The 26,612-nt window shown below is 44.6% G+C and overlaps 1 protein-coding gene across 21 annotated transcripts; it reads left to right on the top strand.

Moving 5' to 3' along the window:
* The first annotated feature begins 240 nt into the window (after window positions 1–240).
* PCBP2 (poly(rC) binding protein 2) lies at window positions 241–25,997 on the top strand. 21 transcript variants are annotated; one of them, XM_028721538.2, is made up of 15 exons: window positions 241–517; window positions 2,860–2,997; window positions 3,455–3,478; window positions 3,573–3,605; window positions 4,148–4,264; window positions 6,236–6,367; window positions 8,092–8,220; window positions 9,053–9,127; window positions 10,906–10,992; window positions 11,816–11,857; window positions 13,007–13,079; window positions 13,448–13,486; window positions 14,530–14,585; window positions 17,707–17,876; window positions 20,929–23,024. In XM_028721538.2, exons 2-15 carry the CDS (start codon window positions 2,929–2,931, stop codon window positions 21,257–21,259), a joined length of 1,377 nt encoding a protein of 458 aa, XP_028577371.1. In that variant the 5' UTR covers window positions 241–517; window positions 2,860–2,928; the 3' UTR covers window positions 21,260–23,024. The 21 variants fall into 21 exon arrangements, with proteins under 21 accessions (XP_028577371.1, XP_028577372.1, XP_028577373.1 ...); XM_028721539.2 differs by having other exon boundaries at window positions 14,533–14,585; XM_028721551.2 differs by lacking the exon at window positions 20,929–23,024 and adding an exon at window positions 25,612–25,997 and having other exon boundaries at window positions 244–517.
* Window positions 25,998–26,612: the final 615 nt, after the last annotated feature.

The raw sequence follows: 26,612 nt of genomic DNA on the forward strand, positions 1-26,612 counted from the left end.
GCAGCACGCGGCCTGCAGGGGGTACCTCGCCGCTCTTTCGCTGGGCGACGCTCTAGGCAGCGCCCCCGGCTCGCTTCCAACGGCCCCCTCTCTATGGTCGGCATTGCAACGTCCGATGGGGAAAAGACGCGCTGGCCGGGGCGCCTCTGTCGTTCCAGCGCGGAAGAGGTCTGCGCGGGGGAGGAGAGGGGAGGGCTCTTATCGTTTCCGGGTCAAGGCGGGGTTGAAATCGCCCCGCTCTCCAGCTCCCCCTCCCAGACCCGCCGAGGCCGCCGCCGCAAGAGCAGCTGCCGCAGCCCCTTCCCGCTGCCCTTGCCCTCCTCCCGCCGCCGCCATCCCGCCCGCCCGCCCCGGCTCTCTCCTCCTCCCCTCCCCCCGTCCCGCTCCCTCCGCCCGCCCCGGAGACCCGCGCACCACCCGCCCTCCCTCCTCCCGCTCCCCCCCGTCCCGTCCCCTTCCCCGCCCCAGCGAGGGAGCGAACGAACGCGTGAGCGGCCGGGCCTAGCCACCCCGCCAGGTAAGGGCTTCCCACCGCCCCTCGGAAAGTACTCGTCTTTTTTTCCCCTCCTCCCCCCCCCCGTTCCGAATCCCCGGCCTCGAGTAGCTGCGCTCTTCCGCCAACCCTGCGCCTCGAGCCGGGCCGGGTCGCTACGCGAGCCCGAGGATGCGCTTGCGGCCTACTGCGGCCGGGTCCCACCCGAGTGCGTGTGAAGCGCCTGGAGTCGGTGGGTGGGGGGAGGAGTGGCGCTGTTGCTGCCATTTGCGTCTCGGGGAGGAGCGGGCCCCGCGTGGAACGCGGCTGGGGGGGGGCGCAGTGGACTGGATGGCTGCGTGCGTGTGTATGTATGTAGTTGGGGGGGGGCGCTCTTGCTGCGTCACATCGAGCGGGATGTGGGCCCAGGCCTCTTGCGCGCGAGGGAGAGTGATGGCGGGGGGAGGAGGAGGAGAGAGAGGGGCGGGGATTTCTCTTTGAGCGGGGGGGGGGGAGGAAGAGGAGGAGGTTGACGCTAAGGCGGCCGGCTGTGAGTAAGAGAATGGAGGGAGGCCGGGCTCGCGGGCCCAGGCGCAAGGCCGGCGGCGGCAGCAGCGGCGGGCGGGCGGATCTCGTGGCTGGAGCGGGCGGGGAGGGGAAGAGAAAACAGGACAGTTGCGTCTTGTTATTTCAAAACGCGTCCCGCCAGCTATACAGCGCCCCCTTCTTATTTTTTTTATCCCTTCGATTCTTTTTTTAGGCAGCTCTTCTCCACTGGCGGAAAGTCATTGTGAGAACTTTATAGCGCAGCTTTAATAATAGAAGTATAGAAATTAAAATATAGCCCTGTTTCTATTAAACTGCTCGGTGGAAGGAGATTTTTTTTTATAGAAAAAAAGTAGTTTTAGTATGAGGATGTGAGATCTGTTTAATTTGCCCGTTCCCCTCACCCTCGACCCCTCCACGAGTTTGAAATAGGTTTGACTCTAAACTTAGGCGGTGCAAGGTGCAGATCTGCAAGTTTATAATTGCTCGTTAGAGTGTGCAGCTTTAGGGTGGGAGATGGTTTGAGACCTTGGGGAAGGTAAAAAAACTGTAAATAGGAACTTCACTGGCTGGTGGTAACTTAAAAGAAAAAATGCAACTTTAGGCTTCCGGTGGTTGGAGGATTGGCCTGTGTGGCTTCTTTATAATACTAAAATCGGTTTAGGGTTGACAACCTTCCTTTCCATACATTTTAACTTAAAATCGCTAACATGGTTCAAGGTGTTATTGTAGGTAGTAATCCCATTAAATAAATTTCTTGAATATTGGAAGTTAAATGGATTAGTTGAGATAAATAAGAATTCAGTGTTTACATTGTTAAAAGATAGGTACCAACTTGTGCAATGTTGCAGAAACAGCAAACTATTGGTGAATTTTAAGAGTTAAGTCTTTTATTTGGATTTTTGCTTTTTGATCTTAGACTAGTGTTAAAAATTATTTTCTTAACCTGATTCATAGTTCTTTTAGAATAAAAAAGTTTTCAGCTTGGAAGTTGCTTGCTGTTATTTTTTTCCTTCATATGTATGAAAGAAAATGACTTTTATATATATGACTTTCACTTGCTTTGAAAATGACTTCATGTTCTCTAATAAGTCAGTTATCCCTAAGCCTACTTAAAGGGTGACTTCCTGTCACTGTTCAGTAGTATTGAAAAAACATTGCTCATGCTTAAAAACTGTTACTTTACATGGTTAAAGTTAAGTTTCATGGCATGGGTAATGGGGTTCTTGTTACTTATAGTTGACAAAAAGAACCATGAAGTTCAGCAGCAGGCATACATCTTGTCAAATATAGACGGAATATTTAAAAAAATAAGTAGTGCAGATGAAGCTGTGAAAGTGACTGGGAAGTGCTTCTGCTGAAGCTATTTGTAGTTTGCTGAGCAATGGAACTGGAAACTGAAAGTGACAATTGATCTCTATCTCTCCTTCTAGCAAAGGAAGGAGGAGGTCAAGTTGTTCAAGGGGATATGTCTATTCTGTGCCATGAGTGTTCAGGGGATCGTCTTTAACCAGTAGTCTCCAATGGGCATTAACACATTTGGCTACTAAGTACTACCTGACCAGTTTGTGAATAAACACATAGGAGGTGTAAACCTCTGCGCATCAACTGATTAGTGACAGTAAGCACATGCAAATCTGTGGCTTTGACAACTTGTCGGTGACAGTCAACTGGGCCTATTCCTCAGATTAAATCTAATGCAAGATACATGTAATGCTGAGGCCTGTACAGTATGGAAAAAAGAACAAATACAGGACATCAAAGTGTTCAGATACTGCCAGAAAACAGTATTAGTTAATTCTTGTGTGGCGACAGTACAAGATAATCTTTTTATTTTATAGGTTGATTTTCCTTCCAGCGACCAAAGATTTGACCACTTTCAAGCCTGACTTAACTGAATACAGCTCAAGATGGACACTGGTGTTATCGAAGGAGGTTTAAATGTCACACTTACTATTCGCCTACTTATGCATGGGAAGGTACTTGCTTTTCCTCATCTTGGTTGCGTCAGACTGAAACTAGGTCACAGTAAATGCCTTGGAAAACCCAGTTGTCTGATCAAATTAAAACATCAGTTTGCTCTTGGCGTACCATGTTCTTTGTAGTAGAGCGCTCAGTTAACCCCAGTGGAGAATATAATATTGTAATAAGTTGGTTGGGTGTGTCTTGGAAAAACAACCAAGCTGCCTCCTTAAAATATATTTAGAGATTTACAATATTTTGTTCAATCAAATATAAAGCTTCCCTGAGCACCATCTAGTAGGGATGCTTCATTCAACTTTTAAATGTCCAAATTTGCACTGTTATGCAGATGAAGGCTTGTTTGTACGTAGAGGGTGGGTATAAGCAGAATATTGTCTATATACTGAAGGGTGGGCTTATATTGGACTGTCAGAATGATTGAGAACTACATATTTCTTATGTTTGCTGTTTCAGGAGGTTGGAAGCATCATTGGGAAGGTGAGTGGTCCAGTGTAATTATTATATTCTTTCCTTAATTCAGACTAGTGACACCAATAACCAGTTTCTCTTTTTTCTGTGTGTTTGTGTGTAGAAAGGAGAATCTGTAAAGAAGATGCGTGAAGAGGTAGGTTCTTGGGGATAAGAGCAGTGAAAACAAATCAAGGGCAAGTTAAATATGGCAATAAGGGGCTTCTCGCCTGGTATAAACAGTTTACTGAGGCGATAGCAGTCAGTTTGAAAGAAAAGATGTTATTCATGCCCAGTATCTACTTGAACATAGCAATTTATGACTTTCCAAAAAAAACCCCAACCAGTCTTGATGGGAAGGAGTGGTAGCTATTTGTATCTCAACTTCTGAAAGCTGTGTTTGTCAGTTTGGCAGTATCTCTACTAGGTACTTCTGATCTGCCTAATGCACTAAAACCTGCAGCCTTATCCTTTGCATATTTATTTGGAGTAAGTCACAGTAAATTCATTGAGCCTTAATTCCAAAATAAGTGTGCATAGAATGGCTGTCTTACTAGAAAGTCAAACGTTGGTGGTGGAAAGAGACAGAATTAGAAAGGGGAGTCTCCTTTGACCTGCCTTGCAGAGGGTGGGCTGGATGGCCCTTGGGGTCCCCTCCAACTCTGATTCTATAACTCCATTCCCCTCCCCCCTTTTTAGAGTGGTGCTCGCATTAACATCTCAGAAGGGAACTGCCCAGAACGGATTATCACTCTTGCTGGACCCACTAATGCAATTTTCAAAGCATTTGCTATGATCATTGACAAACTGGAAGAGGTATGTGACACCCCCCCCTTTTTTTTTTGATGGGTTGAATGATGTGTGTTCCATCTGCTGATGTGTTGGAGGTGATGTGGACCCATCGTTTTTGGCAGTATTGAATGTGGTTACCATCTTTACTGCAAACACAATGAGAAATACAAATGGGCTTTATTTACTCATACACCACATTTTGTGGGAACATGGAATTTCAATTCTACACAGTAGACGCTAGGACTCCCTTGAGTAGAAAATTTTGGAGGGCAGGGATGAATCATGATATTTGGTAGTGTAGTAATGGAATGGCTGTCTGATTAAAACAATTTGATCGTTGCTCAAGAATATAGAGAACTTCATATCTTAAAGCATTTCTCCAAGTTGTCAATTTACTTAGGATCTTTGCAATGTTCATTCGCCCTGCTGTTTCATTAGAACACTATAGGAATAAACAAAGTTTGAAGCATAAGATTGACTTTCTGGCAAGCTAAAATAAGTCTAGCAAGATGGGAAGGCACTTCTCTAGTGATATCTCTTAAAGCAAAATGCCTGTTCACTTAACCGCAGCTGTATGATTTGTGGTAAGCTGTGCCTCTTTAAACTTTTGAAATTCAGTGCTTGAGCATTAGCAGAATGTCAGTAACCCGAGAACACTTTTTGCTTCCCTACCTCCCCCACAAGGTTTGAGCTTCTGTCCTTGACTTGTGAAAAATGGTGTCTTATTGCTCCTGGCATGGAGATTTGCAGCTTGCTTAACAGAATAGCTGCTGCAGCTATTGAGTTTAGATGCTTAGGCTGTGTTGTTTGTAAGGCTTACATCATAGCCAATGTATGAAAGATACTGAATATAAGCTCTGGCACTAACAGAGGGTTTTTGTTTCTTGAGTGCCAGGCCTTCATGAATGTTGTGCAGGCTTGGCTCTACTGAACCAGTTTTGAGTTGACATCTGGCTGCAGCGATTTTTTCACTATCTTACAGTGTAGAATGATGGACAGCCTATGGGATGCAGAGATTATCTACTCTGGATTTTTGCTGGATAGAAGCTTACTTCTAGACACCCACTATATTCTTGGTTCATGCTACAAGAGAAATCTCTGGAAAAGTACATGGGGGAGTTAATTAGCTAGCCCAAGGGCACCATAAAGTATATCTCCTTATTAAGAATATAACTAAGCTTAAGAAAATTGTACATGTTCCAGTTCATGCTCCCAAGGTGGCTTATTAACAATTAATGAGCGTGCTTTTTGCATTCTACTCATACTCCATCAAGCAGTTTATGGTGCAGGAAAATTGAGTCATCAGGATATTGTGGAAGAACAAGGTGAATTAAGCAGTTTAGCCATATTTTAAAATTTTTATCAATGCAGCTTCTGGCTGTGACTATATGAGAACAGTTTCCTAAGCAAAAGTGGTTGTGAACCAGAGGTTGCCAGTGTTTTGGGGCCTGTGGGCACACTTGCAAACCGGATAAACTGTTGTGGGCACTGTATAACCATCACAACCAAGCACACATTGTGACCTATTCTATAGGCTGCAACAGAATACTTCTTTCAAGCCTAATTTCAATGGCGGGAGGGGACCTAGTGAGCAGCAGAGAAGGCTACTGTCGGCACATGTGCATTTGCAGGCAGTATATTGTGAACCCTTCTATAAACATAAGCGCTGCATAGATAACAAATTGATGGACTATAATGATGGAACAAATACTTGGACTCTTTGGTCCTCTATACCAGTGTTTCCCAACCTTGGGCCTCCAGCTGTTTTTGGACTACAACTCCCATCATCCCTAGCTAGCAAGACCAGTGGTCAGGGATGATGGGAATTGTAGTTCAAAAACAGCTGGAGGCCCAAGGTTGGGAAACACTGCTCTATACAGTGTATGCATTGCCGGAACCTCACATTTTTTTGTCTCTTGAGCATCATCATTTTGTTGAAATTTGAACCTCCATTTGAAATTTTGATAGTTGAAGTTTGTTAACTTGTGCTTTCAGGACATCAGCAGCTCAATGACCAACAGCACGGCTTCTAGCAGGCCCCCCGTCACTCTGAGACTTGTGGTACCTGCCAGCCAATGTGGCTCTCTCATTGGAAAAGGAGGCTGCAAGATCAAGGAGATAAGAGAGGTGTGTACTTAGACTTGCGAAGTTTGCGTGTGTTGCAAAATGCTACTCGTTCCCCCTTCACCACGACCCTGCCCTGTGCCAAATGTATTGAGGTTGAATGCCACACATAGACTCTGCGTCATCCTGCTTAATACAGCCGCTTATATTTAGTGCTCATGAAACTGAGACGAAGAGCGGCTGGAGCCAAGCGCAGTGGAGTCAGGTGCTTTTTGTAAGTTTGTGTTCCCCTTTTGGTCTCCCGTCCTTTATCTCCAGGGTCAATTTATTGCCAGATAAGCGGCAGACTAAGACCTTTAAAGAAGTTGAGTTGTATGCAAGGCTGGCATCTGGGATTTGTATTGACCACATTACCTAACTAATCAATCTCTTTCCATCCCCCTTTCCAAATTAAATCTTTTGGTGCTATGAATGTGAAGACATTGGAGTGTTAATACCTTAGCTACTGTTATCAGCATAGAATAACTATTTGGGGGCCCAGTTAGAGCCTTTCCTCCATGTATCTTGATTGTGTAATATTTCTCTCAATTCGAGTCTTGGGAGAGGCCCCAGTTCTATTTGATTGAAAGCCCTCATTTTAAAAACAAATGGGTGCATGGGTTGAAACATTTCAGAGCAATAAATATGTCTACATGGCATATTAAGTGGTACAGGCCAGGTTAAAACTTTACATAACTGCATCCTCAAAAATATGTTAGCTGCATTTTCATTATGTGCTTCAGTCCATCCATGAGTGTTTAGGGTGGATTATAATGCATTCTGATTTTTATTGCCCATTTCTGCCTCTTGCACCACTTTAAAATTGAGCTAGCCTAGAAATAGAGATTTCCTTTTAGCTATCCATTTGCAGTTGGTTTCAATTGTCTTGACTACGTACTCTGGGCAGAATGCCATGTTGGCAAGCACTCCTACTTAACGTCAGCTGCAGGCCTACAGATACCAATTGCCAGTTCAGCATTGCTGCTGTGGCAAAGTGTTAAACATAGGTGAACTATTGTCTCCTAATGTTTGGCCCTGGTCTCACAAACCTACACTAACCTTTCCATTTGATTAGGACTGTATCCATTATGGAGTTTGCTTCCTCTGTTCCCATCCTCCTCCGCTTAAGAGGAAAGAAGAAAGTTGTTTTTGGTTGGCTTTCCATCTTGAAGCCCTTCCATTAGTTCATTTCCTGCCTCAACCAAGGGGGCATGCCTCTCTCCTGGATAATTTCCCCCCATAGGCTTTATTTTCAGATTTATTCCATTCCTATATCTTCCCTTTATCTAAAGCTCCTTGTTCCTAAATGCAAAATTTGCCTTTAACTACTACTATCTTTTCCCCACCTTTGTGGAATAGAAAGTAAGTAGTGATAGGACTTGTGGGATTCTGTCCCTGTGGCTGTCATACAGGATTGAATGATCCTGTCTGATAAGTCCAGTCTTCAGTAACAATGGTGGCAGCAAAACCTTGTCTTCACCTCCTAGTTTTATGCAGCTTTGAGAGCAATAAATTTGTCCTCATGAAAGCTGGACTTTAGGGGCTTGTTAAGAACACTGGATAGTATGCTGGGACAGATCTTGTGATTTCTGTAATGTAGCCATGCACTAACTTCTCATGACTAGTTCTGAATCACTTTGGAGAAGAAGCTAAGTTATTGCTATTTGATTGTGTAATAAATCAGCTGTCCTTCTGTGAGGCCACTAAACATGAGGCTGGAAACCTGACTTGGTATTTTTGATCTTAAGAGCACGGGGGCACAGGTCCAAGTGGCTGGAGACATGTTGCCCAACTCAACTGAGAGAGCGATCACCATTGCCGGGATTCCACAGTCCATCATTGAGTGCGTCAAACAGATCTGTGTGGTCATGCTGGAGGTGAGTAATGGTGGAGTGACCTGATTTATTTAAGATACTAGATTAAAATGAGTAAATGCACACACAATGCACAAAAAAATGAGAGAGGGATTATTGCTAAAAGCTTTTGAGACAAGCAGAAGGGCAAAAGGAGCATTGTCACTGGATTGTGGCCAGCTGCTTTCTAGTTCTGGAACAGTTGCTACAGAATTCTTATACTGACAGCTGCTTCTCCCTAGTGGTGGTGTAGTTTTGGTTTTAAGTGATGCGAAGGTCACTGGATATTTTCAAATAAACCATTGGTTCTTAGTGGGTTCATGTCCACAGTATTTCCTGGAAGAGAACCATCAAGAGCCAAGTCAGTATAAAAGCAGTTTAGGCTGCCTGAAAGCAACACCTGCAGTACAACTGAAGGTCCACTTGGAGGTATCAATCCTTGATCTAATGTGAGCAGCTCACAAAAAGCTCAGATTGGTGATTACTTGATGTAACAAATAACTGCAGTCTGATTCAACCCGAGACCCTGCAAAGTGGTCTTGTGCATGCCCCTCCTTTTGTTGTAGTGGTTTGACCTTCTGCCCACTTGCCCATGACAACTGGGCGAAGTCTGACTTGCATGTCTAGAAGCACAGATGTGAGAAAATTGTGAAGAAATCTAAATCAATGCTTTGTGTCTCGGATTTTGATGACACTACTGCCTCCACAGCAGTGCCAATCAAATGAGGAAGACTGTGAAGTGGGTAGCTCATTAGTTCAGACAGCTAATAAACTGACCCATATAACTTTGTGACAGATGCTTAACCAGAGTCTCTATAATTAACCATGTTTTCCCTCTTACTCTTTTATAATCTAGTCTCCCCCAAAGGGTGTCACCATCCCCTACCGACCCAAGCCATCCAGTTCTCCTGTCATCTTTGCAGGCGGTCAGGTAAGGACATTCCTCTTGTTGGGCATGGGTTGGGGGCAATAATATAGTAGCCTACCAAGCTTCAACACTGCCAGCACACATCAAACCACTCTGCATGCTTTATCACCTGTGCTGCCCATCTGGCCAGCATAGTGCTACCTCTGCTGCTTTGGTTTTGTTCTTTGGAGGCTGCTTTCAAATGTTCAACAGGCTCTGAGGTCCTTTGGGAATCGTAGTCAGCAGTGTGGGTTGGGGGAGTTAGCTGGAATTTGAAATTTGCTCCAGATGTAAGACCACAAGTCAGCCCACAATTTAAGACAGTGTTCAAATTAGTGGCTGATTGCAGTAGGCTTTGAATTATTCTGTACAGTTGTTCTAAAGCAGCAGGGGCTGAATAACGAGAAGGACAGGTGTTGGGAGAACTGGAACCCAGAGGATTGGGAATGTGAGGTGGAGATATGGCTGATAATCCTATGATACTGAATCCAAAATTCAGAACATTCTGGAATTACTTCCTTTTACTAGATGGTAATGACTTAAGGATGATTTAAGTGCTGATTGTTAACTACAATTTGGGGAGGACACATTAAAGAGATGCCAAATAATACTGGATCTGACTCGCTTCCCAATGCTATTATGTAATTGCTTCCAGTACACAGAAAGGTTGGATACAGATGTGTTAAATTTTTGGTAAAACAGCGCATTGTTGCGACCATTGCAGGATGGGACTTCAGTCTCTCAGCTTGCTGGAATCCTGTTACCGTTACCATGGATTTCATTGAAACATGTGTGCTTGAGTGGGCTGTGCGAGTTCAGATAGATCCTACAAGGCATTTTAAAGTTGTAGCTGGACTTGCAGATACTTGCAACTGTTTTAGGCAGATAGATCTCACGTGAGGTTGAGGCGTGAGGGTTTGAGAAGCTAAAGCCTCTCAGAACTTCATGCCCAGAAAAGACTTCTGCATAAGTATGTGGAGTGGAGTTGGAACACTCTGGGGACTTTGTCATTGGACTGCTTTTGAGCACAGTGCCTCAATGCCCACCTGTATTTTTTATTTTTATTTAAAGAAGGCTATACCAACAGTGCAGAAGCTTCAAAGTGAGTTTGGTGGGGTGAACTAAGCAAATATTTGCAAGCCTGTCTAAGAGCCCTTTTGGCTAATGGGTGGGGTATAAATGCTGTAAAGGCTGGCTGTGAAAGTGAAAAATGGCAGAGCAGGGTGTTAATGGATAGCTTTAGTCAGTAATAGAAATTTAGAGGCAGCACCTGGACAGGTCTGGCTGTAGTTCACCCAGTGCTTATACATTCACATGCCACTTATATTGGGCTATCTGGCTGATACCTCTTGCTGGGGGAAAGGTGCTGTCGTGCTCTTGTTCTTGCCTCAATCCCTTCCCTTTTCTTTCCTGCCCCATTCATATTACCTACCCCCCCAGAGGCTCTTGACAGCTTGCTAGGCAGTTAATTGGCAGTGGAAAGGCACATGGGAGGTTACTGAAGATATAGTGGCAGAACCTCACTTGCATCCTGAGGTTGGTCTTGTGGCAGGTTAGTCCTGTTATGCCTTTAGAGAGCAAGACTCCTTTTGCCTGTGCAGGCCCCCCTGCCCCTGAAGGTGCCGGCAGTTGGGAAATCTCGCATTGTCTGGTGCTACTGATGTGACATGAGTTGGAGTAAGCCAGCGTCTGTCTTTAGTACAGGTTAGCCCTTGATCAGAGTAAGTTTTATATGACTTTGGTGTTGGCGAAAGGTTTTGGATTGACAGCCCTGGAGACTGAAGTCCTCTATTTATCCACAGGACAGGTACAGCAGCGGCAGTGCAAGCTACCCCCACACCGCCCCATCAATGTGCCTCAACTCTGACCTGGAGGGACCACCTCAAGAGGTGAGAGGGGAGTTCAGTCTCCATGGCCCATTCAATCCTTGGCCTCTTTGAGACTGCCAACAAGGGTGGCAAGACTGGTGGTGGCGGCTTGTGCTGTGAACTCCTGTTCATTGGGAACTGGATTAAGGCCACCAAACACTACCTGGCAGGCCAGTAGTCAGCCCTGCAGGTGGTAACTGCTTCGTCAATTCCAACCTGGGCTGCACTCCCCCCCCCCCCCCGCCCCTGGCCTGCAGGTGAGAGACTTGTGCCCTCAAAGCCTCACTTAGTGTTAAGCAAGTCCCCACGCAGTGAGTGCCTTGCTGGGTCACCTCAGTAGGGTAATCCCCAGAACCATCATGTTTGGCTGCTTCTCTCTCCCTATTCTTCCAGATGCATTTCTGCCATCCAGCACCTGACTGTAGATTGTCCACTGCAGGTTCCTAGGCGTGTGGATTGATGGGGTGACTTAGTGGGGTGGGGGTGAACACCCAGCTGGTTCCTCTTAGCTTTAAAAGCAGTTGGAGGCATAGGAGGTCTGGTTTGGAGTATGCCTAGGGCAGGAGGGCTTGTAGCACTGTCCAATCCTCCACTACACAACAAATCTTCACCAACAACCAGCTGCTAATACTATAATCCTTTTTGTGGTGGGGACCAGTTTCCCTTCTCACACTACGCACACTAGCAAATTCAAGCAGCCCCCTTAAGAGAACTGCCTGCCTTCAGGCTCCCCACCAACAATTCTCCCCCCTCAGCTCTCTGGCTTCCTGGCTAGTTGAAATCTGTCTGTCACTGGGTGGCTGTCCAATGGTTTTTAATAGGACTGTTTTCCTCCTTTTTGTAGGCCTATACCATTCAAGGACAGTATGCCATTCCACAGCCAGATGTAAGTTTTGTTTACACTTCTTGTCTTGAAATCACCCCACTTCTCCCTTCAAAATTTCTCCATGCTTTCTCAACAAGCAGCTTTAGAAGTCTGTTTTGATTTGAAGCTGAAATCTGACCAAAAACGATCCTCAAATTTTGTTCAGCACTTCTTTGTGTAGCCCATCTTAATCTGTCCTCCTTCTGCCGGCCTGTGACACACTTGCACAGCAAAGCTTGGTACACTTTCCCAAGTTTCAGTTCCCCTCTCCCCTCCCAATTTGATGTAAAGCCCCCCAAACAAACAAAACAAAACTCCATGGTATACTGTCATTGTGGTTCTTGGTACAGGGCATAGGGCATCTTGGTGTAGTGCACTTCACCGTGGTGGTGGAGGAGAGGCTGGCCTCAGACTTCCGCTTTGCTTTTGTCTCCAAACATGATACTCTGCATCATGTATAGTCACTGGGCAGGTGTGGCTAGGAGGTGGTGGGGCTTTTGCTTGGGGTGCCTTTCCTTGGCACGCTTTCTTCTAATAAAGCCATCAGCTATCTTTGCTTGACGTAAAAGGATGTTTTTCCTTCTTTACCCAAACCTTCTGGTATTTGAGCTAGATGCAGCACTTGCAGCTTCTCAGTGAAAGATACATAGGGATTTGATCTCTGCTCATAGCATGTTTAGAACAGGCAAGGGTGGGGCTGGGGTAAGTAGGTGTAGGGGAGAGAGCTAGAAGACTGCACTGTTTAATACTGGGGAGAGCATCTGACTCCATTCTGGTCACTCCTCATGATATACCTCTCCCCTCCAAATGCTTGACAGAGTCCTGCATGGTGTAGTCCCAAGCACCACTGCAAACCAGCCTCTGTGTTACTTTGCCTGTTCGTGCTTGTCTCCTAGTGTTCGTCACAATTCACTGCAGATGCCTTCTGTTGAGCCAGGGGACTCTTGAGATGGGTGTTGGCCTCACGCCCCATGGTGCTTTCCTTCTGTCTGCACCCATCTCTGCTCAGGGAAGCGCTTGCACCTTAACCCAGTTTTCCCTCTCCCAAACTCCTGCCCCAAGGGGCAGCACCTCATGCTCAGCTTGCAGTGTCTGTTTTCCTTTAAATTGTATGCTAAGCAAGTAAGCCTCCGAATTTCCTAACATCAGTCTTTCTCTCTTCCTTTCTAGCTGACCAAGCTGCACCAGTTGGCAATGCAACAGTCACACTTTCCAATGTCTCATGGCAACACTGGATTCAGTGGTATGAAAACTCCTCCTTTCTTGTACAAGCTACCAGTCCAAGAGTCTTTCTTCACTTGGCCTTTAGTGCAGATGCTTGGCTTAAAGCGCCATTATTTTACTTACATATATATTTAAAAACCCACAGGTAACCATCTTGGGGTGAGGGTGGATTTCACTGCCCTGAAATGAGATCAGATTGCTATTAGGTAGTCTTCATGTTGCTTTCCTTCCCTCACCCTTTCAACAGCTTTGCCAGTTACCTCTTGCCTTCCAGCTGCTGCGATCTTGACACCAGTGCCAAATTGTGTAATAGTTTGTCTTGTGGCTGAAAGCCTAATAGGGCTTCAGTTAGGACCATCACACTTACTGTCCCTTGTATCTTGACAGGCGTTGAATCCAGCTCTCCAGATGTGAAAGGCTATTGGGGTAATGACTGAAACAAACAAACAAACCTGTAGTTAACTCTATTGTGTGTTAATACTGGTGGGAGATTCTTTCCCAGGCAGCAAATTCTGCTAACCCATATAGTACAAAGGAACTGCAAAGTAGTGTTAGGTGCGAAGGCCAGGCTTATTAAACCTCCCTTCTCTTGCGAAGAAATCTAGCTGGAAACTGTTGGAGAGCAGGGCATAATAGAATGAGTTAAGTGTCTTATTTCTCATTTGGTAACCAGTTTGTTTGTGGAGGTGGTAGGTCAACCACAAGTGTTTCTATAAACAGCTACACTGGACCAATAAAACTAAAGGTTGGACCATGCTTTTTGTGGCATTACTCTTTCTCCATTTTGGTCAATGCAAATGTGTTCCTCCACTTCTTGTGATGTTTTTGAAGCAAGAAGAACATTGACATACAACTATAAGGCACAAATGGAAAGATGAGAATGCGTGTTTGTTTGGGGGTCTGTCTTTGCTACAGCTTTGTAGGACTCTGTAAAAAGGTCATCCCGGCATATTTGTTCCTTCTTTATTTGAACAGAGTCGCTACTTCACCCCCACCCTGGCCAAATAAAAACCATTCTGTTGGTGCTTGCCTTTTAGCCAGAGGGTGGAGTTTACCATTGTGCTGTGGCGTATATCGCAGCAGAGCAATCATTGCAACTTTTAAGACCGAATGATCTCCCCTCTCCCCATGCCGTGCTCTGGGGGTTATTCCCACCCCTCCGGCCAATTTCAGGGGTATATGCAGATGAGGGGGGAGAAGCCCCATTGCTCAAGGGGAATCCCTCGTGCATGGCTTGTGCTGACGGGGCTCGTTAGGTGAAACCTGCCAATTGATTTTAACCCTGGTGCTTAGGAAGAGGGGCTTGGATTTAACATCTTGCATCTCGCTCTTCTCCTGTTTGAGAAACTCTTCAGGTTAGCAGTTTTTCCTGCCGCAAATGCTAGCCTGACCGGTCTGGCCTCTGTTCAGTGCCCGCCCCCCTCGCCGTGCCTTGCGTTAAACTGGCCTCGATCTCTTTTGTGTCTCAGCAGGTTTGGATGCATCAGCTCAAACTACTTCTCATGAACTCACCATTCCAAATGATGTAAGTATTTTTCAGAGATGCAGAATTCTAGGAAATGGTGGCTTGCAGATGAGACAGAGCTGCAACTTTCAGATGGGCCTGCTTCCAAGAGTCACGCGGCAGGGAGTTACAGCACTGCTCCTGTCCTACGCTCTGGACAGCTGCCCTCCATGTGGAGGGACATAGCAGAGTCCACAGCACTGCTACAGATGGCAAGGAAAAGGCAATTGGACTGTAGTACTTTTTTTACTTTCTCATTGCAGTCCTTCATAACCACAGGTTAATCGAAACAGGTGGAGGGATGCAGGATGTGCAGCCCTTCACAGGGCGCCACGTGGATTTTTGTGGGGGGAAATCTTGAGCATACAATTACATAGACAATTGGGTGCAATCAAATCTGATGCAGCTGGCAGCAGTGCATGGGCCTCTCCGTGCTCTTGGGAGAGGATTGCAGATGAGAACAATTGAGACAATACAATGGTCTGTTAGATTTTTGCAGGCAGTTTCATGGGGTGACTTCAGGCCACCACAGAGCTATCAACTGCTGAAGCTGGCCCAACAAAAGCCTCACGTGCCTAGTTGGACCTTAGTGAATTTGTGCTCTGCTTGCACAGATTTACTTCATGGGTGGTTATACCACCAAGCTTTGTTTACAAACAAGGTTTCAGGTTCTGTTCTCTGGGTAATATTGTTACGGCAGTCTGTAGAGCAGAAGGTACTGTAGTCTGGTAGTCTAGCGACTGCTGGGAGTGTTGTGAAGCATGTAAGATTTCGGTTTCTCTAAAAAGAGACTTCCATTTTAACAAAAGTGCATTTTATATATTTGTTAAATTTGTAAGCCACCCTATACCCGTAGATTTCAGGGTGGTTCACAACATAAAATTACAATATAAAAAACAAAATACATAATAAAAAATAAGAACAAAGCAAATCAATAATCCTTCCTCCCACAAGGGAAGGAGGAGTGTTGTCACCTGGTGCCCAAATGTGTATAATGTGTTTGATGTGTATAATGAAGGCACCGGCCAAATCTCTCTGGGGAAGCATTCCCCAAACGGAGCCAGTGCAGAAAAGGCCTGCTTTGTTGCCACCCTCTGGATCTCTCTTGGAGGAGACACATGAAGAAGGGCCTCAAGAGGAGGATGTCTTGGTCCGAGTAGGTTCATATGGAAGGAGATATGTACAGTGGTGCCTCGCAAGACGAAAAGAATCTGTTCCGCGATTCTCTTCGTCTAGCGGTTTTTTTGTCTTGCGAAGCAAGCCCATTAGCGGATTAGCGCTATTAGCGGCTTAGCGGCTATTAAAGGCTTAGCGGCTGAGCTGCTAAAAGGCTATTAGCGGCTTAGAAAAAAGGGGGGGAAAGCGAAGCGGGAAAAAAATGGCAAGACTCGCAAGACATTTTCGTCTTGCGAAGCAAGCCCATAGGGAAATTCGTCTTGCGAAGCAACTAAAAAACGGAAAACCCTTTCGTCTAGCGGGTTTTCAGATTCAGATAATAGATTCAGATAAATTTATTGTCATTGTCCGTATATACACAGTATACACAACAACGAAAATCAAACACCCACCCAAAGACCGGGTTCACATACACATTTGCACGTATCTCCAACACTCTCATCCTATTCAGACATAATCTATAAAAACATAACATAATCCAGAATATAACATAACCTATTAAAGGCATAACATAACCTAAAACCTATCTCATTCCTTCCTACTCCCTGCTTGCTATTTCTTGCAACTGGCCCTGAGATCATTATTTAGTGCAATCAGAGCTCTTGGATAGAAACTATTCAGAAGGCGTGTGGTTCGTGTTTTCATTGTCCTATATCTTCTGTCCGAAGGCAACAATTCAAAGAAGTCTTGCGAGGCATTCGTCTTGCAGGGCACCACTGTACTTGGAATTAAGACTTTAAAGAGATCCAGAGTATAGATTTGACTTCTAAAATTTAGGTATTTGTGGATGACTGGGGATTCTAGTAAAGAAAAAAGAAAGCTATAAGGAACCGTCTTAATAGGTAACGTGAACTTCAGAAAAGGGACTTTGTTCCTATAACAAACTAAAGTTGGAGAAGTCAAGACACACTTGATCTTAGACAGGCAACTGAATTTTTATTGGAGTTTTAAGTTCGATTCCCCTCCACATTTTTAGGTACTGTGGAGATAAAATGTTTCCTAAGCATAAAGGGAACTTGACCAGACTGAGGATTCTTTTCTTGGTCTGCAGTCATGATTTTGGATGGTCTCTCAGATTTCATCTAAAATGAGTGTTTTCGCCTTTTCCAGAGCAAGCGGACTGACAAATTCAGATTGGCCACAAATAATAGTATCCAGAGTGACTTGGTGGTGCAAAGCTTGTTTTCAGTATGCTCACATGTTTTCAGTACAGCTGCATCAAGGATAGAGAAAGAACCAATTACAGTAGAAGCCTTTCAATCTGCCTTTCATTCAGAATCTAATGTGTGGAAATCTTGAGATTCACAGAGAACAAGCATGTGAGCATAGTGTCTCCAATATGAGATAATATATAAAGAGTTGTCTGAATAGTTCATCAGTACAAATGACTCTTGAATAGATAGGCACACAGATACTATATTTGTTGGGAAATAACCCAAGTATCATTCTTGAGTTAACAAATGTTTACCTGATAGTGAAAACACAGAGGTAGGCATATGCTAATCCAGGGGTCTGCAACCCGCGCATGTGGCTCTTTTACACCTTTGCCGCGGCTCCGGGGCGGATACTAGCGAGGGGAGGAGGTGCATTGTGCGCCCCGACACTCCCCACTGTGGCGGGCGCTGTACTGGCTGTGACGTCGCATGGGGGCGGTGCGTGCATTAGTCACGCACCGTCCCGACGTCACCTTCCCGCCCGCTGTCAGATCGGAGGGCAGTGGCACGCATGCTTTAAATGTCGCAATGGTTTTGCGGCTCCCAGTTTTTTCCCCCTTCGGAAACTGGTCCAAGTAGCTTTTTTTGTCTTAAAGGTTGCAGACCCCTGTGCTAATCAGATAATGAGTTGGAATTTAACTAGCTTCCCAGAGGTTAGGCCTGCACTTGACCTAAAAAGAGAATAGCAGGACAGAATGATTGTTTTGGAATCCTAAGCTCCGTTTTGACCATTAACATCTTTTGTTTCTCAGCTGATTGGATGCATCATTGGCCGTCAAGGCGCCAAGATCAATGAGATTCGCCAGATGTCTGGGGCGCAGATCAAAATTGCCAATCCAGTGGAAGGATCTACTGACAGGCAGGTTACCATAACTGGATCTGCAGCCAGCATTAGCCTGGCTCAATATCTAATTAATGTCAGGTAAGTCTATTCAAATGGCATGCTGCTTGATAATGCATGTATGAGTTGGCAGAACTAGGGAACGTGAAAGCTGACTAAAATCAGGGCAACATTTTGAAAAAGGCTGTTTCTATGAGCTGAAATAGAACAAAACCACCTTTCTTCTTCCCACTTCCCTGGTGCAAAAGCAGCCTGTGCACTAGACCTCTCCATTGACCTTCTAGTACGTGGTATGGAGGAAGGAGAATAGAAATAAATGGGATATGCAACACTCATTCCTTGGCAGTGCTTAGGCTTTTCACTAGAATATTTCTGGTTTGTGACAGAGCCAACCAATATTGCTTCTTGAAAGTCCTGTGTCTACCTCAAGGTAGACTAAACTGGAGTCTTGCTGCTAAGCTGACCCTGTACAAAAATAAGATGCTTAACTATTCCTTTAAAAAAACAGAAACAGCTGGTGCCTTTTTTGAGATCTGGAAGCTATGCAGCCCAGTTTACTGTAGTTAATAGAGGAAAGGGAAGAATTGGGACTGCCCCAGGGGTGGAGCTTTCTGCACTGCAAAGGCTGCAGCAGCTCCCTTTCTCCCTGAGTACTCTTGCTAGCAGCAAAACCCTCAGCTATGGGCTGCAGCAGTTCTCTGCAGCAAACAGTGGCTGCTCCTTGGGCCCTGTCCTTAAAAAGCCTACTTGGCAAGAGGCCCTCTGCAGCTTTTGAGCAGATCAGATGATCTCATAAGGCAAAAGTGAAAGCATCAGCTTAATGGAGAGCATTGACTTCAATAATTAAAAACCCAGGCATGAGCAGCTGGCATTTCATGTCCTAGATTTCTTCCCTCTCTTTCCAACGTAGCTAAAGTGTTCATTGCAGAATGACAGGTCAATGATTGGAATCTATGGGTTAGCTTCTGGCTCCAATGTAAGTGCCTTCCTTCTGTAATGTAGCAAAGTTAGGCTTGCCTGTGAGCTTTCAGCTCTCTAAACTGCCCACTAAAGAGTTAATGCATTGCAGGGGGCTGGATTAGATGACCCCTTGGGTACCTTCTAACTCTGCAATTCAGTGATTGGCTAATAGCAAAACACAACATCTGTACAAGTAGGTGCTCTCCCAAGTACGTATCTGCTATGATTTTTAAAGCAACACTGCTTCATTTTCATTGATCCTTTGCCCAGAGGAAGTTGAGAGCACCTCAATTTTCAAAGAAGTGGCCATTTGGGATGCTCAGGAAATAGTTGATTTCAGGTTAGTTCCCCAGCTGTACCAGTTAGAAACTAGGAAGTTTCTGCCACCAAATTTGAAGTTCTGTGCAGCATTCATTGACTTGCTTCTTACAAATAACCAGTTTCTGCAGTTGAGAATTCCTTCTTGAAGGTGCACAGACACAGTATTTTTGCATTGTGGTGGCAAGCAGCAACCACTTAGTTATACATTAGCTGATATATTACGGCCTGCAAGAAAGAAGGCTGCTATGTAAGCGGCTAGATGACACTTACATTGTAAGAGAAAAAATTGTAAGAGAGATTGCTAATAGGTACTCCTCCATTCTGAACTCCTTAAGGGCTTAGGGTATTTTTATAGTGTCTAAAAAGCCTAAATTCTGTATATAAAACAGGTAAAAAGAGTTTGCTTGCAAAGTTACAGTATAAAATATTGAGGGGAAGGGGAACTGCTATATAAACAGCCATCCTTAAGAGTTTCACATTCTGTCATTCTTACCAACTGTCCTTCAAATCCTGTCTTACTTGATGTGAACTGCTAAATGTATTTTGCAAGAATCCCAGGTTGTCAAGGTTGGTTTAAGCTAGGAGGACCAGTAATTTCAAACACCAGATTCTGGAGCATATAGGTCTCAAGATGGGGATAGAGTGTGGGTCATTTTGATGATACTGATGATACTGCTGCTTGTGTTCAGCTCTTACTGGGCTGCATGTTACTGGTGTAACATTGGTTAAAATTCATTCAGTTCAGAAACTCATAACTGTTTCCAACTATCTCAGTGTTCCGGGCATTCCAAGAATTCTTTTGCCAATTTTCAGTGGAGCTCCTCAAGTGCTCTGTTGAAGCTTAATCCCATGAACAAATGAAATTGTGGAAGATTGCTCCTGCAACATGAGATGAAATTGCTATTCAAATAAAATACATGGCTCTTTTCTTTAGAAGCAGCCTACATTTCCACTTGCTGTAGTTCAGTATGCAGGAAAACCTAACTGAGAACCACAATGTTGTATCTGAAAAAAAGAGATGTGGCTACCATCTGCAAGCTCTTCCTTATTCTAACACAAATAAAGCCTTCCCTTGGGAGTTTGGCTTGTTTTATTCATTTTTTGAACCATTTTTTAAAACAAAAATTATCCTCTGGCTAGATGAGGAATAGCCTCCCCTGCTGTTTATTGACTGTAAGGATGTAGAAAACTGGATTGTGTTAAAACCTCTGACAGTTGCACAAAGGGTTTGTTCATTAAGACTTCCCTGATAATTACGGCAACCTTGGAGTGGAACACAATGCACTGTTAGAATTGGTTTGCTACCTAAATGCATGTTTTGAATACTGGCAGGAGCTACACAGCCTGCCTGCATTAAATCTGAAGGGACAGCTGCATGGGCAGGGGAGGGAGGGAGAGTGGTGTGTTGCAAGATATTGTCAGGAACAGATAGGATTTCAGCTGCCTTGACTACATTAGGTTTAGTGGCAGTTCTCTGCAGCTTCAACAAAATGTGTGTTGTAGTATTCAGTATTGAAGCAACCAAGTTTCTGCTTCTGGAATTGAGGAAATCAAAACCTGGAGCTATTATTCATAATGGGTTTGGGATTGTAACTGTTGTGTAGGCTGGGATTTTTGTTTTGTTTTGAGGGTGGGGGGGGGAGAGTTATTAGTGCACCATGGTACACCTAAGAAAATGTTGAGATTCCCTTGCAGTCAGCATTCTCTCCCATCCCACCTTTCTTCTGGCTAGGCTGTTTCCAAAGCTTCCCAGATTAGTTTCATGCTATTTAAGCTGTTTGTGTCCTGTGCTTTTTGTGTGGTGTTCCCATCCACCCACCCGTATTTTTGTTCCTTTTTTCCTCTGTTACAGTTTAGAAAGCGCTAAACCCTCCTCCCAGGCAGCCTCCGTCACGATCCCCGACCACCTCAGCATCAACCTCTCTCAACCCTCCACCCCTTCTTCTTCTTCCTCCTCCACCACCACCCCCTCGCTTGCGACAGCGGGGGTCTCCGACGCACCCTCCAGCCTCCCCAACCCTCTTCCGACCGCCCCCTGTGTCTCCAGTCTGCTTGGCATGAAACCCGTCCCTCTCCTGGCTCTAAATGTTGTGTCTGCTGCTAAGGGTGCCTCCACCACCTCAGCTGTGCCATGTGTTACTAACAAACTGAAAACGGAAAAACAGAGATTCTCTCCTTACTGAGTGTCTGCTTGTGGCCTTAGAGGAACAGCAGATTGCTTTTCAGCAATGGGGATCCCATAGAGGAGACTTGGAAGAGCTTTTTTTAAAACTTCAAAAAGAAAAGTGAGCTTTGTGATTCCTTTAGGATGGAGTTTCTTTTTGCTGGCAACCTCCACTAGGTCAAAGACAATTGAGCAAGTGTATTAATCAGTTTGAGTCCAGTAGTGATCTTGATTATGTAGCTTGTAGCTTTTGCTTTAGTAGTTTTGTTTGCATTGTTACATGGAATAAGGTGGGTGGGGAGGGAGCTGGGTGGGCAGGGAATGCTAGGGTCCGTTAACAAGATAACTCACTTGCAATTCCTTGGTTTAAGCTGTGCAAAGAGGCTACTTTGGCCAAACTTGTCTCAATGTCTGTCCTTTGTAATAAAGCTGTCACGGTGAGAACATGCACAGATGTGCCTGAATTGGGACCGAACTCTGACCACAAGCCGGTTGAATCTGACATTGCACCCCCAGGCTAAACCTTTTTTTTTTTTTTGAAAATTATCTACACTACTGCACTGCACTAACACCATTATTAAGTATATAAACTTTCCTATGGAGGCTCTGATACCTAATACACAATTGTGAGGGTGTGAGCTGTAATGGTGCTGGGGGCGGGTTCAGACCCTGAATACTATTCCTGCTCTTGTACAAACTGCCACTTGCCAGTGTACACAACTCACCTGCTCAGTAGAAAAAGTAATATTCTTTGTGTGCACACCCTTCCCATGAAAAAAAAACTGCAGCAGACCTTTAAAAAGCTTGGGAGATTCTGGTGCCCATCTTTCTCCACACCCAAGACTTTTATTAGTCACTTAAGAGAGTGAGAGAACCTGGAGCGCGACATACACGCTGTAATGAACAGCTGTGACAATGCTGCAGGTGTTGCTTTCCTTTATGGCATCTTCTAAAATAGCACTTGAAACCTGTTCAGCTTTCTGATACTTAGTCCTTAGAGGTGGATATTTCAGACACCTAGAGATGGGGTTTTAGAAGCACCTGTCTCCTGATGGCAATACAGCCCATCTGAATGGATGTTCCCTTCCTGGCGCATGCATTCTGCATTGAGAGGTGATAATCTGTAGAGGCTGGGCAGTTGGCTTCACTTGTTCTGGTCTCTCAACTTGGGCTTTTGAGGCCAGCAGCTGCCTGTTTCCTCCACTAAAAGCTATTTAAAAGCCGTGTGGGAAAACCGGGCAGACAAAACAGATAATGCAGCAGAATGACATGCTCTTGTGTTGAGCATGGTACGTGCTCATTCTTTCTGTCTGCACCTAAATTCACTTGATCTTTAGCCTGGGGTTGTCACATGAACACTACAGACGCTTCCTTTTTTTGAGCTCTATTAGACTTTCCAAAAACAACATAATTCATGCAACATTGAATAAGAAACGGTGACAGCTGGAACTGCTAAGAATCTTGTGTTATCCTTTGTATTAAAAGAAAGTCACTAGAACAAGTTTGAAATGATGACTGATGGCTTGATTCTGGGGCTGCACTAGTTAACTCTTTGCATCCAGGGAGCTGGGAGGGCCTGGCCTTATCCTATCATAGGGGGCGGGGAGGCCATCAACTGGCTGACTTAATGCAGTTCTGTCAAACCCTTTTTCCTTGAGTAGCAGACGTCTTTTTTAGTACTTTGTTTCTGCAGTTTGACTTTCACAATTGTAACTTTTTTTTAAAAAAACTGTTCTGCTCTGTAGTGTAACCACATAAAGTAAAAATTGTCCACTCTTAACCAAGTTTTTGGGCTGGCCGTCTTGTTTTATAGTGTTCTGTAGAGGCTGACTTAATGGGCTTTAATTTGTTCTCGACTAGCAAGTCTGGTTATGTGTTGTCCAAAAGCTATTTGTTCATGCAGCACTATCAATGGTGTTGACGATATGGAGCTCCAAGCAGTGGGAAATTGAGATCAGAGCTTCGTTCATGTTCCCTTTTTCTATCCAGCTGGCATCCATGTGGGCCTGTAATGACCTTTAATTTCTATTAGCTCTATGTTGAGGTAGGCAAAAGGTGTTCCACTGTCAAATTTTATCATAGCAGAGGTACACTAAGCATATATTACTGAACTGGTTTCCCAAGAATCCTATGAATGGTGTGTCCACTCTTGACATCTTTTAGAATCTTGCCCTTGCCTCCCGTAAATTTCCACTCCCATGTGCAAGTGGTTGCTGGGGGATAATGCTTCCAAGGTTTGGGGCCCTTTCAGAGAAATGCAAATAAGTTGATCTCCAGCAGAGACTCATTCAGTGAGGCTCTGAAACAAGCTGCTCTCTGTGTCAACCTGATTACTTTTGTAGCCTCATCCATGGGTTCATGACTTGTCCATTTCTTGCAGCAGAAATCTTTTGTTATAACTTGATTTGCTAGTATCTTGCTTCAAGACATGTCAAGTAAACACTATTTGCAGACACAATGTTGGGCTTTATCTGTTCGCTTCCTAGTGCTCCCAGTAAAATTGCCATTCTAAAAGAACCTTACGTAAATTTCTCCCGGATTGGCAGAATTTATGCCCTTACCCCAAGATACCCCTTCACAGTGAGGACCAACAGCAAAGGTTTGGTTACCTTATCTAGTTGAGAGATGTTGACCGTAGGCCATCACAGCACACAGCGCACATGCTTCTCTGCCCTAAAATGGACAGAATTGGCATTGAGGAAAGGTGGTTTTCTTCCAACTCCGCTTAACAAACCCCTTCCCCCTGTTCTTTACAGGCAAGGGGTCAGAGAATCTGTATAACTCTGGTCATGCTGCTAAAAGCCAGACAGTACAAATGCTGGTTCATGGGGGAATAGAGTACCACACCTTTCCTCTTAATTTGAGGAAATCGTCTTTGCTCATGCATATCTGCAGTTTTTGCAAAACTACACTTTGAGGATATGTGTGGGGTGGTGAGATGGGGCATCCTGCAGACTCCCTTCCCAGTTCTAGAAGAACAAGCCAAACTGCAGTACAAGCCAAACTGCAGCACAACAAACTGCACAAACTTTTCCCATCATAAGCTATTCTTATTGCACCCTTGAATGGTTCTACCCTGCCCATTGGACTGTCAGTTTCAGCTCTTTGGGGCTTCACATTCTAAAAGAAGCAGAAGAATATTTAAATGATCCGGCCACATGGGCAGGGTCTGATCATGGGGGTCTTTCACACCGATAGTGGCACAATCCTTTGGGAAAGACCTGCACAATTTGGCTGCACCCCTGGGGTTGGATCATCTTGAATATTCTCCCAGCAGTGGAGGAACTGCTTGTGGATGCACACACCTTGCAGAGCTAGGAGAACCTATAGAAAGGGCAGCTAGTTTGCCTTGGAACATAGAAGGTAAGTTTTGTATAGCTTGGCTCCACCTCTTGGATAAGATCTCAAGTTCTTAGATTGGTTGGGCCTTGAATGTTGGTTTCTGTAGGCCCTTGTGGGGTCAGCTTGCAACAGTCGCAAATGTGGGAAGGGGTGCTAGTGGAAGTCCTCCTTTAAAGAACCTTGTGTATTAGGGATTTATGCAGTCCCCTGCCCATCCTCCCATCAGCAATGGACAAAAATGTGCCTTTGTGTTAATGCTGGAGTAGCAAATTGATTGCTGAAGCAAATGTAGGTCTTCTTAAGCGCTGCTTATTTAAAGCCTCATGAGCAGTGAACTCATCTGATCAGAGTGACGTGGCTTAGAATATGGTAAAACTTCATAGGCTGAATAAAATAACAGTCTGGCTTTGGGCGTTAATCATCAGGCAACTGTAAAAGTTGTCTGATTTATAAATTGAACCATTTCTGGCTTGCCTTTTTTATTATCTGACTGGTTAATTCTTGGCTGCTAACCATGGAACTAAATTGCCTAGCCATTGCATACCTTTTGGTGGCTTCCTTCAAGAACAAGACACTCAGACACACAAGGCAAACTGAGCCACAGCTTGCATGCTAGTAGCAACAGAGGCCACTATGTTGTGCCTACTGCTAACAAAGCTCAGTGACGGAGGAGTTCTGGTGACTGCCTGGCCCAGCAGGAAAGCAACATTTAGGAGCCACTGAACCTTTAGGACCATCTAAAATTTACTGCAGCCGCACATACTTTGCGGATAATATATTCCTTCTGGGCATCTTAAATGACAAAGGGGCCTTCCGGCCCACTGCTGATCTACAGCTGCTTCTATATTGCCTGGCATGGTGTGGGCTGCGGGGCATTGGTCTGTGAGTGATGTGGGAACCAAAGGGTTTTGTTCTGGCTTTTGATTATATCATACGTTTGGGGTTTAAAATATTTGTAGTACGACTGGGTAGGATTTTGTCTTAACAGAATTTTTTAAAAAAGGCCTTTAACCTTTGTTCTCGTTGTAGGCTTTCTTCGGAGACTGGTGGAATGGGAAGCAGCTAGGACAATGCAACCGCCTCACTCATTACCCGTTTCTGCTGTTCATCCCCATGATCCATCTGTGTAGTTTCTGAGCAGTCAGCGATTCCAGGTTTTAACTAGTTTGTAAATTTTCAGTTCTACATGCTTTACCCATCCACTCATGATTTTTTTTTTAATTGCAGCATTTTAATTCCTTTTCTCTGTTCAGCTGTTAAAATGCTGATTCATATTTTAGTTTATAAGCTTCTCCCCCTTTCTTGGCTCATGAAGTTTTTCTGTTATGTCATGAGATGTAAGAGTGGAATTAATACATTTCAGTTTAGTTCTGTAATGTCAGAAATTTTTCAAAAAAATAAAAAGATGGACTGGAGCTTTTTTCCTTGTGAATAGAAAATATTGTGGTGCTCTTGAGTTTTTATAGCTGGCCTTTATTAACCGTCTGTGACTCCGTAAGGCTTCAGTAAGCTGCTTTGCTTGGAAACACTTAAAAAAGGTCCTCCCTTGGTGACCTGTATGGGTTTGAGAAGTGAGTGCTCCTAGCTTTCTAGTATTATCTAAAAACCCCTAGAGAAGTGGGTTAAAAGCTGCCTTCTCACACTGGAGAGGGAAGGGAGGAGTAAATAAAATATGCAAAACATGTTAGCCCACTCCTCTAATGCACGGGACACTAAACTTCTATGAAAACTTGTATAACTGCTGTATGTTGGTAGTCTCCTCACAAAATCTCCCTTCCAAGTGAGCTGTGTTTGTGGGGGCCTGAAACTCTTCAAGCCACCCAAATACCTAGGCTTTCATTTGGAAGCTTGGGGCAGGCTCTGAGCTACGCCTCTATTACTGAAGTCGGTTTTTATTTTCAATATGGGATGCAAATTGAGACGGTCAAATCTCATTATGGTAAAATAAAGAAATTCTAATTCCCCAGGACTCTATGCTGCAATGCTTTCCTGTAACTGGGTCAGGCCTTTCACAATTTCAGGAGATGAAT

The sequence above is a fragment of the Podarcis muralis genome, chromosome 2, assembly GCF_964188315.1.
Source record: "Podarcis muralis chromosome 2, rPodMur119.hap1.1, whole genome shotgun sequence".
NCBI classification, from domain to species: domain Eukaryota; kingdom Metazoa; phylum Chordata; class Lepidosauria; order Squamata; family Lacertidae; genus Podarcis; species Podarcis muralis.

What these genes read in the sequence shown, in the direction of transcription:
- PCBP2 (XM_028721538.2), top strand. Translation starts at nt 2,929, where the DNA reads ATGGACACTGGTGTTATCGAAGGAGGTTTAAATGTCACACTTACTATT. An exon ending in TAAAGAAGATGCGTGAAGAG is followed by an intron (nt 3,606 to 4,147) that starts GTAGGTTCTTGG and finishes CCCCCTTTTTAG; the next exon opens with AGTGGTGCTCGCATTAACAT. An exon ending in TCATTGACAAACTGGAAGAG is followed by an intron (nt 4,265 to 6,235) that starts GTATGTGACACC and finishes TTGTGCTTTCAG; the next exon opens with GACATCAGCAGCTCAATGAC.